Raw genomic sequence first — 17,004 nt, 5'->3', positions numbered from 1 at the left:
TTTTTTTTTTTTAGTTTTATTTGATATTTTTATATTTTTGTTCTTAGGGTGGGTTAGTTAGTTGGGTTAAGGAGGTAGTATCGCACCACACCACACACAGCACATACACAAATTAAAGTTTTTCCCTCCATATATATATCACTTCACCACCCATTTGAGTAGGGAAATGGCCCGCAGGGCGTTTTCAGCGGAGGAGGCATATGCTTTACTTGCCTCTGACTCTGAAAGCGCCACAGAGGTCGAGGAAGACCCTACCTTTATTTCCTCATCTTCCTCATCATCTAGTTCTGATGATGAGCCAACAAGGCGGCAGAGACTCAGCCAAGCGAGGCCGCAAACCTCCTCTGACCCTGTGCCCCATGCTAGTATGAGTCCCCCTGGCGCTCATACTAGTCAAGCCCCCCAGCCAAGTTTACTGGGGCACCTTACCGGTGAACTTGTCTGGACTGAGCCAGCGGACCACGAGCCCATGATTTCTGAGTTTGTTGGCGACTCAGGAAACAAGATTGACATAGTCGAGTTCACTGAAATGGACTATTTCAGGTTTTTTTTCCTCAGTGACGACTTTGTCAATCTGATGGTTGACCAGACGAACCTGTACGCCCAACAGTTCATCGCTGCAAACCCGGGCTTATTTTTAGCTAGACCCAATGGATTGGACGCCGTCAATGCAGCCGAAATGAGGACCTTTTGGGGCCTCATGCTGCATATGGGTCTAGTAAAAAAAGAAAGTGTTGGGCAATACTGGAGTGGGGATGTCCTCTACCAGGCCATGCTCTACGGTATGGCCATGGCACGTCCCCGGTTCGAGGCCATTAGGAAATGTTTGCATTATGCTGATAATGTGGGATGTCCCCCTGAAATGATCCAGCGTATGACCGCCTGTATAAAATCTGATTACCAGCGACCACACGGCCGGCGGCGTGTGAAGTCACGCCTCCGCCCCCGTGTGATGTCACACTCCGCCCCTCAATGCAAGCCTACGGGAGGGAACGTGACAGCTATATAGGCAGTCTAAGCACTCAGCTTCCGGCAACCCATCCCTACCAAGTGAGCGCGGTATGGCGTGAAGATGTATAAACTTTGCGAGAGTACATCAGGGTACACTTGCAAGTTTATAGTGTATGAGGGACGAGATTCCCGTATTTAACCCCCCAGAATGTCCTCCTCCCCCCCCCCCCCCCCCCCCCCCACTCTGGGTGTTAGCGGGAAAATCATTTGGGGCCTTTTACACACATTCCTAGATGAAGGTTGCCACCTTTACGTGGATAACTTTTACACTAGTATCTCTCTCTGCACATCCCTCGCCGCCAGATCCATGGTCGCTTGTGGGACAGTCAGGAAGAATCAAATATGCCTTCCGCCCCACCCCCTACACGCTACTATGCCCCGGGGTGAGTCCTGTGCATTTTCCCATGAAAACCTGTTGCTGGTTCGGAGTCACATGTTGTTCCCAGAAAGATGAAGCAGAGCATAAGTTGAAAATTGCTATTTTCAAAAGTTATCCTTCATCCATACCTGGAAAATAAATGTAGGAAACACCCGTGCATTCAAAATGTCCTCTTAACCCCTATACCCATTCCTCAGGGGGGGTACTTTCTGTAATGGTGTCACATGTGGGTGTTTCATTTTTGTATTTTCCTCAGAATGTATGTAATAGTCAGCTACTGATATGCCATAGGCCTCAAATGCAAACAGACCTCTATGACTTCTGAGCCTTGTTGTGTGCCCGCCCAGCACTTTACCCCATATGTGGATGTATTTCTATAGTCAGGAGAAAAAGCCCTCCAAAATGTGTAACCCAATTTCTCCAATTACCCCTTGGGAAAATATAAAAAATTGGGTAACCCCAGCATTTTAGTGTACCCCTGGTTACCTTCCTTGTTACCTTCCTTGAGGGGTGTAGTTTCAAAATTGTAGTCACTTGCTGGGGTTTAATAGATTTTATGTCAGAACCTCAACCATTGCAGTGCAAAGCACCACTTTAGGCCTCAAATCTCATTGGTGCTGTCTCACTCCTAAGCCCTGTTTTGGACCCGCATAGTGCTTTACCGCCATATATGGGGTATATCCTTATTCTGGAGAAATTTTGTGGAGCATTTTTTTCCCTCTTACTACTTGTGAAACTAAAAATTTTTTAGCTTAATACCAGCAATTTATTATTAAAAATCAAATTTTTAGCTTTTACGGCCCACTGTTCAAAAAACCTGCGAGGTGTAAGTACTTACTGTAACCCTTGTCACATTCCTGGAGGGGTGTAGTTTCCAAAATGTTGTCACATGTGGGGGTTTCTGCTGTTCTGGCATCATCGGAGGTTTGTAAATGCACATGGTGCCCCCGACTTCAATTTCAGCAAAATTCTCTCACCAAAAGTCCAATGGCGTGCCTTCTGTTCTGAGACCTGTAGTGCGCCAGCAGAGCACTTAACGTCCACATATGGGGCATTTTCTTAATCGGGAGAAATTGGGCTTCAAATTTTCCATTTTCTCCTATTACCCCTTGTGAAGAAGAAAAATTTGGGGTAACACCATCATTTTAGTGTTACAAATCAAATTTTCCATTTTCACGTCAAACTTCAACGCAAAGTCGTCAAACACCTGTCGGGCGTTATGGCTCACTATACCCCTTGTTATGTTCGTTGAGGGGTGTAGTTTCCAAAATAGTATGACATGTGTTTTTTTTTGTTTTTGCTGTTCTGGCACCCTGGGGACTTCCTAAGTGCAACATGCCCCCCCCCCCCCAAAAAAATAGCCAAGACAGCAAAATTCGTTTAAAAAAATCCCACAGTTGCTCTTTCCCTCTTGAGCCACGTTGTGAGCCCACAGAGCACTTTATGTTCACTTATGAGGTATTTCCATACTCATGAGATATTGGGCTACAAATGTTTCTCCTTATACCACTTTTAAAAATGAAAAATAAAACAAAAGGGGCTACAATGCTGATTTTGATTTTTCTCCTCCACTTTGCTGCTATTCTTGTGAAACACCTAAAGGGTTAACAAACTTTCTGAATGTCATTTTGAATACTTTGAGGGGTGCAGTTTCTATAATGGGGTCATTTGTGAGGTATTTCTCACAGAAAGTCCCCACAAATCCACTTGAAACTTAACTGGTCCCTGAAAAAATTCAGATTTTGAAATTTTTGTGAAAATTTTAAAAATTGCTGCTATACGTTGAATCCTTCTGTCTTCAAAAAAGTAAAAACATGTCAACTTTCTGATGCCAACATAAAGGAGACATATTGTATTTGTGAAATCAATATAACATTTATTTGGAATATCCATTTTCCTTACAAGCAGAGTTTCAAAGTTATAAAAATGCTAAATTTTCAACATTTGAATGAAATTTTGGGATTTTTCACCAAGAAAGGATGCAAGTAACGACGAAAATTTAAGTGTGCATCCAGTTGTTGCATAACTGCAACTCCCAACATGCACAAACTACCAAAGGGTATGCTGGGATTTGTAGCAGTGTGCCTTCAGCTGTTGCAAAACTACAACTCTCAGCATGCCCTTCGGCTGTCAATGCATGCTGATTGTTTCAGTTTTGCAACAGCTGGAGACACAATGGTTGTGAAACAGTTTGTTACCTAACTCAGTGTTTTGCAACCAGTGTGCCTTCAGCTTTTGCAAAAATACAACTCCCAGCATGCTTTGAGAGACTGTACATGCTTGGAGTTATAGTTATGCAACAGCTGGAGGCACACTGGTTGCGAAACACTGAGTTTTGCAACCAATGTGCCTCCAGCTGTTGCATAACTACAACTCCCAGCATGTATGGTCTGTCAGTGCATGCTAGGAATTGTAGTTTTGCAACAGCAGGTGATTTACAGCAGGTAAAGCATACATTCACACGGGCAGTTTTACAGCGAGTTCTGCTGCAAGTTTGAGATGCGGCAAATTTTCCACCGCAGCTCAAACTACCAGCGAGAAACTTACTGTAAACATCTGCCTGTGTGAATGTATCCAAAAAACACTACACTACACAAAATAAAAAGTAAAACACTACATACCCCTACACAGTCCCCCCCCCCCCCCCCCCCCCAATAAAAAAAATTAAGTCTTGTACGGCACTGCTTCCAAAATGGAGCCTCCAGCTGTTGAAAAACAACAACTCACAGTATTGCCGGAAAGCCACTGACTGTAAAGGCATGCTGGGAGTTTTGCAACAGCTTGAGACACGCTGTTTGGGAAACACTGCCGTAGGGTGCACTGCACTATGCTAGTGTAAAAAAAATAAAAATAATTTACACTAACATGCTGGTGTTGCCCCATACTTTTATTTTCACAAGCAGTGGAGTACAGAAATACCACATGTGGGCGAAAAGTGCTCTGTGGGCGCACAACATGGCTCAGAAGTGAGATCGCACTATGTACATTTGAGGTCTAAACTGGTGATTTGCACAGGGGTGATTTGCACAAAACAATAAATACCCACATGTGACCCCATTTTGGAAACTACACCCCCTCACGGAATGTAACAAGGGGTATAGTGAGCCTTAACACCCCACAGGTGTTTGACAAATTTTCGTTAAAGTTAGATTTTTCATTTAGACAAGGGAGAATAGGAAAAAATACCCCCAAAATTTGTAGCCCCATTTCTTCTGAGTAAGAACATACCCCATATGTGGATGTAAAGTGCTCTGTGGGCGAACTACAATGCTCAGAAGAGGAGCGCCATTGGGCTTTTGGCAAGAGAAGGTGTCTGAAATTGAAGGCCATGTTTGTTTACAAAGCCCCCATAGTGTCAGAACAGTGGACCCCCCCCCCACATGTGACCCCATTTTGGAAACTACACCCCTCACGTAATGTAATAAGGGGTACAGTAAGCAACTCCACAGGTGTCTGACAGATTTTTGGAACAGTGGTCAGTGAAAATGAAACCTTTTATTTTTCATTTGCACAGCCCACTGTTCCAAAGATCTGTCAAACGCCAGTGGGGGGTAAATGTTCACTGCATTCTGTGAGGGGTGCAATTTCCAAAATGGGGTCGCATGTGGGGGGGGGGGGGGTCAACTGTTCTGGCACCACGGGGGGCTTTGTAAACACACATGGCCTCAAACTTCTATTCCAACCAAATTCTTTCACCAAAAGCCCAATGGCGCTCCTCCTCTTCTGAGCATTGTAGTTCGCCCGCAGAGCACTTTACATCCACATATGGGGTATTTCCATACTCAGAAGAAATGGGGTTACACATTTTGGGAGGCTTTTTTCTCCAATTACCTCTTGTGAAAAGGAGAAATTTCATTTTAGTGAAAATATCAAATTTTTCATTTTCACGTCCAACTTTTGCAGGAATTTGTCAAACACTGTGGGGTGTTAAGGCTCACTGTACGGCTTTTTATGTTCCTTGAGGGGTTTAGTTTCCAAAATAGTATGCCATGTGTTTTTTTTTTTGCTCTTCCGGCACCATAGGGGCTTCCTAAATGCGACATGCCCCCCAAAAACAATTTCAGCAAAATGGGACTTCTTCTCTTCTGAGCATTGTAGTGCGCCAGCAGAGCACTTGACGTCCACACATGGGGTATTTCCATACTCAGAAGAGATGGGGTTACAAATTTTGGGGGGCATTTTCTCCTATAACCCCTTGTAAAAATGTAAAATTTGGGGGAAAAACAGCATTTTGGTGAAAAAAGAAAATTCATTTACACATCCGACTTTAACGAAAAGTCGTCAAACACCTATGGGGTGTAAAGGCTCAGCAGACCCCTTACGTTCCTTGGGGGGTGTAGTTTCCAAAATAGTATACCCTGTGGGGAGTTTTCTGCTGTTCTGGCACCATAGGGGCTTCCTAAATGTGACATGCCCCCAAAAACCATTTCAGAAAAACTCACTCAAAATCCCATTGTCGCTCCTTCCCTTCTGAGCATTGTAGTGCACCCACAGAGCACTTGACATCCACATATGAGGTATTTCCTTACTCGAGAGAAATTGGGTTACAGATTTTGGGGGGCTTTTTCTCCTTTTACCCCTTGTAAAATTTCAAAAACTGGTTCTACAAGAACATGCAAGTGTAAAAAATGTTCTCCTTTACCTTGCTGCTATTCCAGTAAAAAACCTAAAGGGTTAACACACTTTCTGAATGTCATTTTGAATACTTTAGGGGTGCAGTATTTTATAATGGGGTCATATATGGGGTATATCTAATAAGACCCTTCAAATCCACTTCAAAACTGAACTGTTCCCAGAAAAATTCCGATTTTTGAAAATTTTGTGGAAGATTGTTGCTGGACTTTGAAGCCCTCTGATATCTTCCAAAAGTAAAAACATGTCAACTTCATGATGCAGACATAAAGTAGACATATGGTATATGTGAATCAATATATAATTTATTTGGAATATCCATTTTCCTTACAAGCAGAGAGCTTTAAAGTTAGAAAAAGGCTAAATTTTCATGACATTTTGGGATTTTCCACCAAGAAAGGATGCAAGTAACGATGAAAATTTACCACAATCGTAAAGTAGAATATGTCATGAAAAAACTCTCTCTGAATAAGAATAGATGGTAAAAGCATCCCAGAGTTAATGCTTAAAGTGACAGTGGTCAGAATTGCAAAAAAAGGGCTGAGTCCTTAAGGTGAAAAGGGCTCAGTCCTTATGGGGTTAAAGGGGTTCTCCGGTGGAAAACTTTTTTTTATTTTATATATATTTTTTTTTTTACTGGTTAACTTTGAAAGTTAAACAGATTTGTAAATTACTTCTATTAACAATCTTCTTGGATTTTTCTGTCATGACCACAGTGCTCTCTACTGACACTTCTGTCCATGTCAGGATCTGTGCAGAGCAGCATATGTTTGCTATGGGGATTTTCTCCTGCTCTGGACTGTTCCTGACATGGACAGAGGTGTCAGCAGAGAGCACTGGACAGAGAGAAAAGAAATCCAAAAAAAAGAATTTCCTCTGTAGTATACAGTAGGGATCGACCGATTATCGGTATGGCCGATATTATCGGCCGATAATCACGATTTTGGGCATTATCGGTATCGGCAATTACCTTGCCGATAAGCCGATATTGCACCCCCCCCCCCTCGACCCAACGCACCTCGTCGCACCCCCCCCCCCCCCCACCGTAGTGCTGGGCGGTATACCGGTATGAACCGGATACGCTTTTTTTTTTTTTCTCCCACGGTATGGATTTTTGCCCATACCGCTATACTGGTCGGGCCCCTCCCCCAATCTCCGAGTCAATAAAAAAAATTAAACTTACCTGTAATGGGGGTGGTCTGGGCCATCCATCCTTCCTGTAGTGTCCGGCGGCATTCCGGGTGGAGGGTGAACCGGTCCGGGCTGTCCTTCTCCGTGACGTCAGGTGCGTCGCTGCGCAGCGGCGTCTATGCAGCGTTACTAGGCCGGAGCCTGCCCGGAGTGGAGAAGAGGACCCCCGGAGAAGGACAGCCCGGACCGGTTCACCCTCCACCCGGAATGCCGCCGGACACTACAGGAAGGATGGATGGCCCGGACCACCCTCCCCGGATGGTCCCTGCAGCAACTGGGAAGGTGAGTCAGGGTTCTGGAATGGACAGGGGTCTGTATAATATACTATACCTACAGTAGGCCCTCCAGCTGTTGCAAAACTACAACTCCCAGCATGCCCGGACAGCCAATGGCTGTCCGGGCATGCTGGGAGTAGTAGTTTTGCAACACCTGGAGGCACCCCTAGGCGCGGCGCGGTGGGGGGAGTGGTGGCGGTGATAGGCCTCAGGACCCCCGGACAGGCAGGGGGAGAGAAGCGGGTGGCGGCGGCGGCCGCCTATGGCACCGCAAAAGCCACTGCAGTGCATTGATTTAAAGCGCCCGCTTTAAATCAATGATCTGCAACGGTGTCGCAGGGGGATAAATAGCCGATAACTTATACCGGAATATCGGTATAAGTTATCGGCTATCTGCCCTAACCTCCACAGATTATCGTAACGGCCCTAAAAAAAACCTATATCGGTCGATCCCTAGTATACAGCTGCTAATGAGTACTGGAAGGATTAGGATGTTTTAATAGAAGTAATTTACAAATCTGTATAACTTTCTGGCATCAGAAAAAAAATTCACCGGAGTACCCCTTTTAAGGTGATAATGTGGTGTGGTTAGGTCGTCTGGAAAAGGCAGATCTACTTTAGGGGCTATGTACATTGTTGGCTAGCTGATTTTCTGGGAAACCTGACACTAGATAGAATTCTTCGTAACATGTAATTATGTAAATAAATGCATTTGTTTTGAAGGTTTATATAAGTATTCCTTTATTTTTTTTTGCAGCAGTCATCTGTTCCTTTATTATACCTTTGTGTAAAGCTCTTTATCTGCTCTTATGTGTACAAATGCTGTTTACCTGTTGTGATTTTTCATCATACTTAATGCAGACGGAGGGCTTGCTGAGGGCAGTCAGTGCTCTTGAAGTCATGTCACCTTTCCTTTGCACTGCATACAGATGGCTAAAAAAGTCATCATGCTTCAGTGGAAATTGCTTGCATCAGGTCTATTCATAGTGCATACTGTTGGTTTGTCAGTACTACTGAAGTACTTACGTTAGTTCTTCTAAAATCTCATTACACATAACAGTCGATTTTTCTATTTTAGGGTTTAACTTTTGCCAGTTGACTTGTCGTCCGCTTTAAATAACCTTCAAGCATCCAAAATAATTTGTGCTGAGATGTTCATTTATGTAGATTGTGTATCATACAGCGATTATGGCGGCACACCTTCATATTAAGTCCTCTATAATAATTATCTTTACAGCTGTATATTATATGATGAGCTATCGTGTGTCTGCTTCCATTGTCAATGGTTTTTAAGTAGGGTGGGTTTTATCAGTCATTCTTATTCTATTACATACATCCATTAATATCATGTACCCTTTGGTGTAATATCAATTTTCTTATTTTCTGAAGTGATGTGTATGGACGCAAAGATAAACTTTGACTCCAATGCTGCATATAGACAAAAGAGTGTCTTCGATCTGCGAGACTGGTCCCAAGAAGATGAGAGAGACCAACAAGCTGCAAAAGCTGACCTCAACTACATTGGCCTGGATGGCAATATTGGCTGTCTTGGTAAGTCATTGTACTTCTGTGTGGTGTATCCTGTGTTTGTATGAAATTTAAATAATAATAATGATTATATATATTTATTTATTATATACCGTCTTATTGTAATCATGTTTAGTGATGTTTTTTTTATTTTTCATTTTACTATCTAAATTTTTTAATAATCCTATAAGCTTGCTGTTTTTAGTCTCGTCAACGAATCTAATAATACACTTACTTCCGGTTCTGTACAGTTCACTTTTCGGCAGTGTCCTCAGTATCCTCAAAGACAGGATTGCATTAAAATATTAGGATCAAGCCATTTATCATAGGTCAGGATCACTACTCAGCTCCCCCTGCCATCACATTGACCACTGCACAGGTCACAGAGCATGCCTAGAACACTCCCATAAAAGGGAGTAGGCTCCGCTTTATTCTGTTGTGCCCAGGTCTATGAGGCTGCTGTATAGCCGGTTAGTAAATGCTGTGTATATAGTTAGGGCAAGGAGGGAAATTAAATCTGGCTATGTCCTCAAGGCCAAAGACAACCCTAATTATAAGACTACCTCCAAAACTTTGGATCTTATTAAAAGAAGAAAAAAAAAATTGCTTAATGTAGGACTACTTTATGGGGAGGAAAATCAAAACAATCCCCTCTATTAAATATTGATTCCCCATCAGAATTTGGCAGGAGACAAGGCAAGAAAGGTAGTAATCTCTGCATTTTGCCAGTGCATAATCGAAGCCCTAACATCACATTATAACATGACCTAGATTATAAGATTCTCTGGGGAAAAAACCTTTTCTTATAATTGAGCAAATACAGTACTAGCATAATACAGAGAGAATCAAAAACTGTCTTAGACTGGCCAGTCTAAGAATAAACCAGATTTTTGACATTAGCTTAGACTGTTTAAAACTCTGGCACATCTTAAGGGTATGTTCACACTGAGGAATTGGGGTGGAAATCAAGCAGAAATTTTCTGCCTCAAAATATTGTTACTTTTCCACAAGTACTCGCATAGATTTTGTGCGGAATTCGAGCGGAATTCCACACGCAGAAATGAAAATTCCAAGCGGAGGAGGAGAAGAGTATAATATATTATCCTCCTTTTTTTTTTTTTTCCATGCAGAAAGTCTGCGCCAATTCCACGTGGAAATGATTCTGACTGGAAAAAAATTATCATTGATCTCTATGGGAATAAGACGCTGATTCCGTCTGAAAGAAAGAACATGTTCTTTCTTCAAGCGGAAGAGACTTCCTCATCAGAATTCTGCTTGAGGAAATTCCTCAGTGTGAACTGAGGGGCAGAAATTCTGCACAACTCTATGGGGTATGGCACTGCTGAATGAATTTGAGAGGAAAAAGCGAGCAGAATTACTCGTGGAAATTCCTCTCCAATTCCTCAGTGTGAACATACCCTTACACTGTGTATTCTGAGCTCACACCCTCTATTAAAGGCTGTGCCAAACTAGATTAATTTAAACCATGCCCCCTTTTCAGTGGACCCACACCACCTTTTATGAGTGTGTACAAAAGTGTCCAAATGGTGTCTAAAACAAATTGCAAATGTGGGGCAATTAGTAATCTAGTGCCAAAAATTCACAGGTGTTGGAATAAGTATTGAGAGGCTTTGGTTATGCCAAACTCTAAATTATTTTTCATATTGTCATAAATGCTTAGATAAATCTTAGATAGATCAGAACAGAAGGCTGAGGTATGTGAAATATTTACATCTTATTATATACCATAGTGTTTTAGTGTTTTATCTTTAAAGGGGTACTCCGCTGCTCAGCGTTTGTAACAAACTGTTCCGAACGCTGGAGCCGGCGCCGGGAGTTTGAGACGACATAGCCCCGCCCCTTCATGATGTCATGTCCAGCTTCCTCAATTAAAGTCTATGGGAGGGGGCGTGACAGCAGTCACGTCCCCCTCCCATAGTGATGTCATGAGGGGCAAGGCTATGATGTCACGATTCCCGGTGTCGGCTCCAGCGTTCGGAACAGTTTGTTCCAAATGCTGAGCAGCGGAGTACCCCTTTAAATGTAACCATTTTGGTCTTCTCTTCTTCTAACCTGCCACTGCACAGTTACATGTAATACTAGAATAAGAAAGCAAAAAAACTCTCATTTTTGTATAAAAGTAGAGCAGCAGTCCTTACACAGCCAGAACAGTACATATGACTGGAGCAGATTAGTAGAAGGAATACATTTGAGTTTAATATATGCAGTAATAAAGACCTAGACCTTGGATATTATGGCGTGGTGTGTATCATGGCGTCTATAACTTCTCCACAAAATAGTTAATTTTATTCCTGATGGAGCAGACACTTCATGAAAATAACAGACATATCTGGAGGCATTTAGGTAGTAATGCATGGCTTTTTAGATGTTGATGTCAGTGATAATATGCAGTGTAAGGTTCTAAGTTTTTCGTCATGTCAGCATTATTATTCACCAGGAGTCTTTCTATACAACTAACATTGATTTTCAGCATTTTCACCTGACTGCATCACCAAGGCAGCTGTAACTGCTGCTTTTTTTAGTTGCACCTAAGGTTCACAGTGTAGGAGACTGAATGAATATTCATTTTTATTGTAGGGTGTTAAAGGGACATTATTTAACATATGAACAAGCTATATGTGACAATTTTTTTTCTTTTCTTTTTTTGTTTGTTTGTTTGAAGCTGGGACGATGACTCTGGTCGGTATGACACCCTGCACAGTCAGTAATCCCTTCCCTCCTCCCCTCAGTTACAGAACATACCCTGATCTTTTTTACTTGCAGCTCTACTCTGAATCAGAGGGGCACAGGCTCATGACCCCAAAGTGGCTGCTGCTTGTGCCCATCTGCTCCAGTGTAAGTGATGTCTGCAATATGTTAGTGAGTGGCTCAGTTTAGGCAACGCTCAATAGGCATGATCGATAATTGGCCTTTCTAAAAGGGCCTGAAGGGTACAGTTTGCTTTCATGTGTGTGCATATATATGGATACGTGTGTGTTTGCATGTGTACTTGTATATGTAGAGGTGTGTGTAGGTGTATGTATGCTTTTCTAAGTTTGTTAGAGAGGAGTATGTATGATTTTGTATATGTATATTATATATATATATATATATATATATATATTGTATGTGTGTGCATGTAGAGGAGTATGCATTAATGTTTAAGCATGACAAGATCTATTTGTAGTTTAGTATGTAGTGTAGTTCACAACTCTATTTGGGCTGTGAGCATATGTGTAAATTATATATTTTTTTTTATAGCTTAGTTCTGGGGCGCTGTTTACAAGGTGCTTGCAGGGAAATAAACAGGAAACAGAGTAAATATAAAGAAAAAGGGGACCCTCTACAAAGGGAGAGAAGCAGTACCTGTTTACCCGGAATAAACCAAATACACAGGGTTATAGAGTGGATGAACTGGGTTAAAATGAGGTATAAGTCATTCGCAGTCCTGTTCTGATGATAACCCATTATTATCCGGCATTGCTAATACGTTAAAGCAAAACTGTCAGCCTGTTCACCCACACTAAACCCAATACATTGGGTTATAGTGTGGGTGAACAGGATTCCATAGAGGAGTCCCTTTCCTAAATTAGTCCAGTAGGTCCTGAGATGTCATCTTCAGAAGTTCCCTGGCTGTATTGAGGGAAATGTGGAATACGTGGATTCACCAGTCATGTGAGTGCAGAGCTCTCTCTCGGCAGAGAGCATGCGCCGGAATATTTCCCCTGCTCTCACATGATTAAATCTTCCAGCGCATGCGCTCTGCCAAGAGAGCGCTGCTCTTAAATGACTGCATTTCCTTCAATACAGCCAGGAAACTTCCAAAGATGATATCTCAGGACTTACTGGATCAATTTAGGCAAGTGACCCCCTCTATCGAATCCTGTTCACCCACACTAAAATCCAGTGTATTGGGTTCAGTGTGGGTGAACAGGCTGACAGATTTCCTTTAATCGTCGGCTTTGTGCAATAAAGGCGGAACCCAGCATACGCAGCTTCCCTGTTTCTGTGCTGGGTCCCGCCTCCATTGCGTAAAACTGGCAATTAATATAGTAGCAATGCCGGCTAATAACTGAAAATTGGGTTTAGTGCAGATTACCTGGCTGTCAGTTTTCCTATAAGGAAGCGGTCATTCATAGGATAATACAGTGGGAGCACGGTAGTTGCAGGTTGCACAAGAGGGATTTTCAGGTTTCTTTTGAAGGTCTTGATGATAGATGTACATGTGTTTCAATAAAATGTTGTACTTACACCGAAGTATCTGTTCTTATGCTATGGGACTGTTTAATGTATGCACTGGGAAAAGGTCATGACATATACTTTCAGTAGACAGTTGTCAAGTATCCCATAGAACTGCCAAAAAATACTGTGTAAAATATAGTACTGCGTAAAATGTTTATTCATTTAAGGAGAATGGAATTCACTTACCAATGATTGAAATGATGTTCAGGGAGTGATCCCTAATTTCAAGTGGAATGAGTCCCGTTACTGAATCTACATAACAACCCTTAACATTGGGCAACAAGTAGCTTGCCCGGGCTATGTGTGGTTACCATAAATAGTGCAACTGCTTAGCAAGAAGTTTTATGTATCTCTGTATCCTGATCTATTTTGGAACTGTAGCAACTGAGAATAACTTTTGCTATTGTGTTTCCATATCTTACAGTGAATGGTGCTGGCTTGGCCATGGCAACAATGGATATTATAAAGCTTCATGGGGGATTGCCAGCAAATTTCTTGGATGTTGGTGGTGGTGCTACTGTCCACCAAGTAACAGAAGCCTTCAGACTCATCACGTCTGATAAAAAGGTACCAGTTACTTTCCTGCAACTACACTGCTCAAAAAAAAATAAGGGAACACTTAAACACAATGTAACTCCAAGTCAATCACACTTCTGTGAAATCACACTGTCCACTCAGGAAGCAACACTGATTGACAATCAGTTTCACATGCTGTTGTGCAAATGGAACAGACAACAGGTGGAAATTATAGGTAATTTGCAAGACTCTCCCAATAAAGGAGGGGTTCTGCAGGTGGTGACCACAGACAACTTCTGAGTTCCTATGCTTCCTGGCTGATGTTTTGGTCACTTTTGAATGCTGGCGGTGCTTTCACTCTAGTGGTAGCATGAGACTGAGTCTGCAACCCACAAAAGTGGCTCAGGTAGTGCAGCTCATCCAGGATGGCACTTCAATGCGAGCTGGGGCAAGAAGGTTTGCTGTGTCTGTCAGCGTAGTGTCCAGAGCATGGAAGCGCTACCAGGAGACAGGCCAGTACATCAGGAGACGTGGAGGAGGCCGTAGGAGGCAAACAACCCGGCAGCAGGACCTCTACCTCCACCTGTGTGCAAGGAGGAGCACTGCCAGAGCCCTGCAAAATTACCTCCAGCAGGCCACATATGTGCATGTGTCCACTCAAACGGTCATAAACAGACTCCATGAGGGTGTTATGAGGGCCCAGCGTCCACAGGTGGGTGTTGTGCTTACAGCCCAACACCGTGCAGGATGTTTGGCATTTGCCAGAGATTGGAAAATTTGTCACGGGTTCCCTGTGCTCTCCACAGATGAAAGCAGGTTCACACTGAACACATGTGACGGACATGACAGAGTCTGGAGACGCCGTGGAGAACGTTCTGCTGCCTGCAACATCCTCCAGCATGACCGGTTTGGTGGTGGGTCAGTAATAGTGTGGGGTGGCATTTCTTTGAGGGGGGGGGCACACAGTCCTCAATGTGCTTGCCAGACGTAGCCTGACTGCTATTAGGTACCAAGATGAGATCCTCAGACCCCCTGTGAGACCATATGCTGGTGCGGTTGGCCCTGGGTTCCTTTTAATGCGAGACAATGCTAGACCTCACGTGGCTGGAGTTTGCCAGTAGTTCCTGCAAGAGGAAGGCATTGATGCTATGGACTGGCCCGCCCATACCCCAGGCCTGAATCCGATTGAGCACATCTGGGACATCATGTCTCGCTCCATCCACCAACGCCACGTTGCACCACAGACTGTCCAGTGGCGGATGTATTAGTCCAGGTCTGGGAAGACATCCCTCAGGAGCATGCCCAGGTGTTGTAGGGAGGTCATACAGGCACGTGGAGGCCACACACACTATTGAGCCTCATTTTGACTTGTTTTGAGGACATTACATCAAAGTTAGATCAGCCTATAGTGTGGTTTTCCACTTTGATTTTGAGTGTGACTCCATATCCAGAACTCCATGGGTTAATACCTTTCCTTTCCATTGATAATTTTTGTGTGATTATTAATTTTTTTTTTTTTTTGTCAGCAGATTCAACTATGTAAAGACGAAAGTATTTCATACGATTAGTTCATTCATTCAGATCTAAGATCTATGTGTTCTCTGTTCCCTTTATTTTTTTGAGCAGTGTATAAAACCTCAATTTGCAGTTGTATTGATCATTTTGCTTTCTTGGATAAGTGATATAGTTAGGCAGAGCAGACATGATTTCTATAAAACATGTAGATTTTTATTTGCTTTCATCTTTTTGTTAGGCTGTTAAATAGTCATGCAGCTTTGATTCAGTCTTAAAACGTGTCAGTGTTTTAAAACCTTTATTTCTTTGTTGACTCAGGTTGTGCAAGACATAGTATTCCAAATTAAATAGAGCTTAAAGCAATTTTTGGAATACAAAATAATAGTGCTAGATGTTCAGCCCAGTGGGATGTATACTATTGAGCCTGACACATAATGGAAGAGGCAGAAGATCAATTATTGAGGCAAATAAACAAGGCAGCAAATCAGAATGAGGTGATAATAATGGGGGACTTTAACTATCCTTATATAAACTGGGAGACTGAGACCTGTGAATCTCATAAAGGAAACAGGTTTCTGACTATAGCTAAAAACAATTATCTGTCCCAAGTGGTGCACGGCCTGACCAGAGGGGGTGCCCTACTAGACTTAATATTAACCAACAGAACTGACAGAGTAACTAATGTGCAAGTAGAAGGACACCTAGGAAATAGTGACCATAATATAATACATTATAACCTGTTTTTCAATAAGGGAATCTCTAGAGGGGTCACAAAAACAATGAACTTTAGGAAGGCAAAGTTTGATCAACTCAGAGAACTACTTTACCTTATCCCATGTTATATTGTTATCAAAAACAAGAATACAGACACTAAATGGGAGACTTTTTTAAAAATATCTTAAATTATCACTGTAAGGAGTATATACCTTATGGGAATAAATGACAAAAATAAAGCATTTAAACTACTAAAACAGGACGGCAGGTCCAGATGATATTCACCCCCGTGTTCTAAAGAAATTAAGTAATGTAATAGACAGACCCCTATTTTTAATATTCAGGGACACTGTAGTAACAGGGACTGTTCTCCAGGACTGGCGCATGGCAAATGTGGTGCCAATATTTAATTATAGGCCTGTTAGTTTAACCTCCATTGTATGTAAATTGTTTGAGGGTTTCCTAAGGGATGCTATTTTTGAGTATCTTGTTAAAAATAAATGTATTACTCCATATCATTATGAGAGATCGGTCCTGTCAAACTATCCTGATCAGTTTTTATGAGGAGGTGAGCTCCAGACTGGACCAGGAGCAATCGCTGGATGTCGTATATCTGGATTTTTCCAAAGCATTTTATACGGTGCCACATAAATAGTTGGTGCGTAAAATGGGAAGGATTGGGCTGGGGCAGAATGTGTGTAAGTGGGTAAGTAACTGCCTGTGATAGGAAACAGAGGGGTTAGTAATGATACTTATTCTGATTGGGTGACTGTTACTAGTGGGGTATCACAAGGGTCAGTCTTGGGTCCTATTCTATTTAATATATTTATTGATGACCTTGTAGAGGGGTTGAATAGTAAAGTAGCAATCTTTGCAGATGATACTAAACTCTGTAAAGCGGTAAACACAATAGAGGACAGTGAACTGTTAAAAATGGATTTGGATAGGTTGGCGGTTTGGGCTGGGAAGTGACAGATGAGGTTCAACACTGATAAATGTAAG

At 42.4% G+C, this 17,004-nt stretch overlaps 1 protein-coding gene across 1 annotated transcript in view; it reads left to right on the top strand.

The window, feature by feature from the left end:
* The window catches only part of SUCLA2 (succinate-CoA ligase ADP-forming subunit beta), a 108,958-nt gene that overhangs the window by 69,802 nt on the left and 22,152 nt on the right, over positions 1-17,004 (top strand). The window contains exons 7-8 of the mRNA XM_056562097.1: positions 8,878-9,039; positions 13,682-13,824. Coding sequence (XP_056418072.1) covers positions 8,878-9,039; positions 13,682-13,824 — 305 coding nt within the window. The remainder of the gene's footprint in view (positions 1-8,877; positions 9,040-13,681; positions 13,825-17,004) is intronic.

This window comes from Hyla sarda, chromosome 2 (genome assembly GCF_029499605.1).
Source record: "Hyla sarda isolate aHylSar1 chromosome 2, aHylSar1.hap1, whole genome shotgun sequence".
Taxonomy (NCBI): domain Eukaryota; kingdom Metazoa; phylum Chordata; class Amphibia; order Anura; family Hylidae; genus Hyla; species Hyla sarda.
The sequence above is the reverse complement of the archived record's forward strand: the minus strand, read 5'-3'. Positions and strand labels throughout refer to the sequence as shown.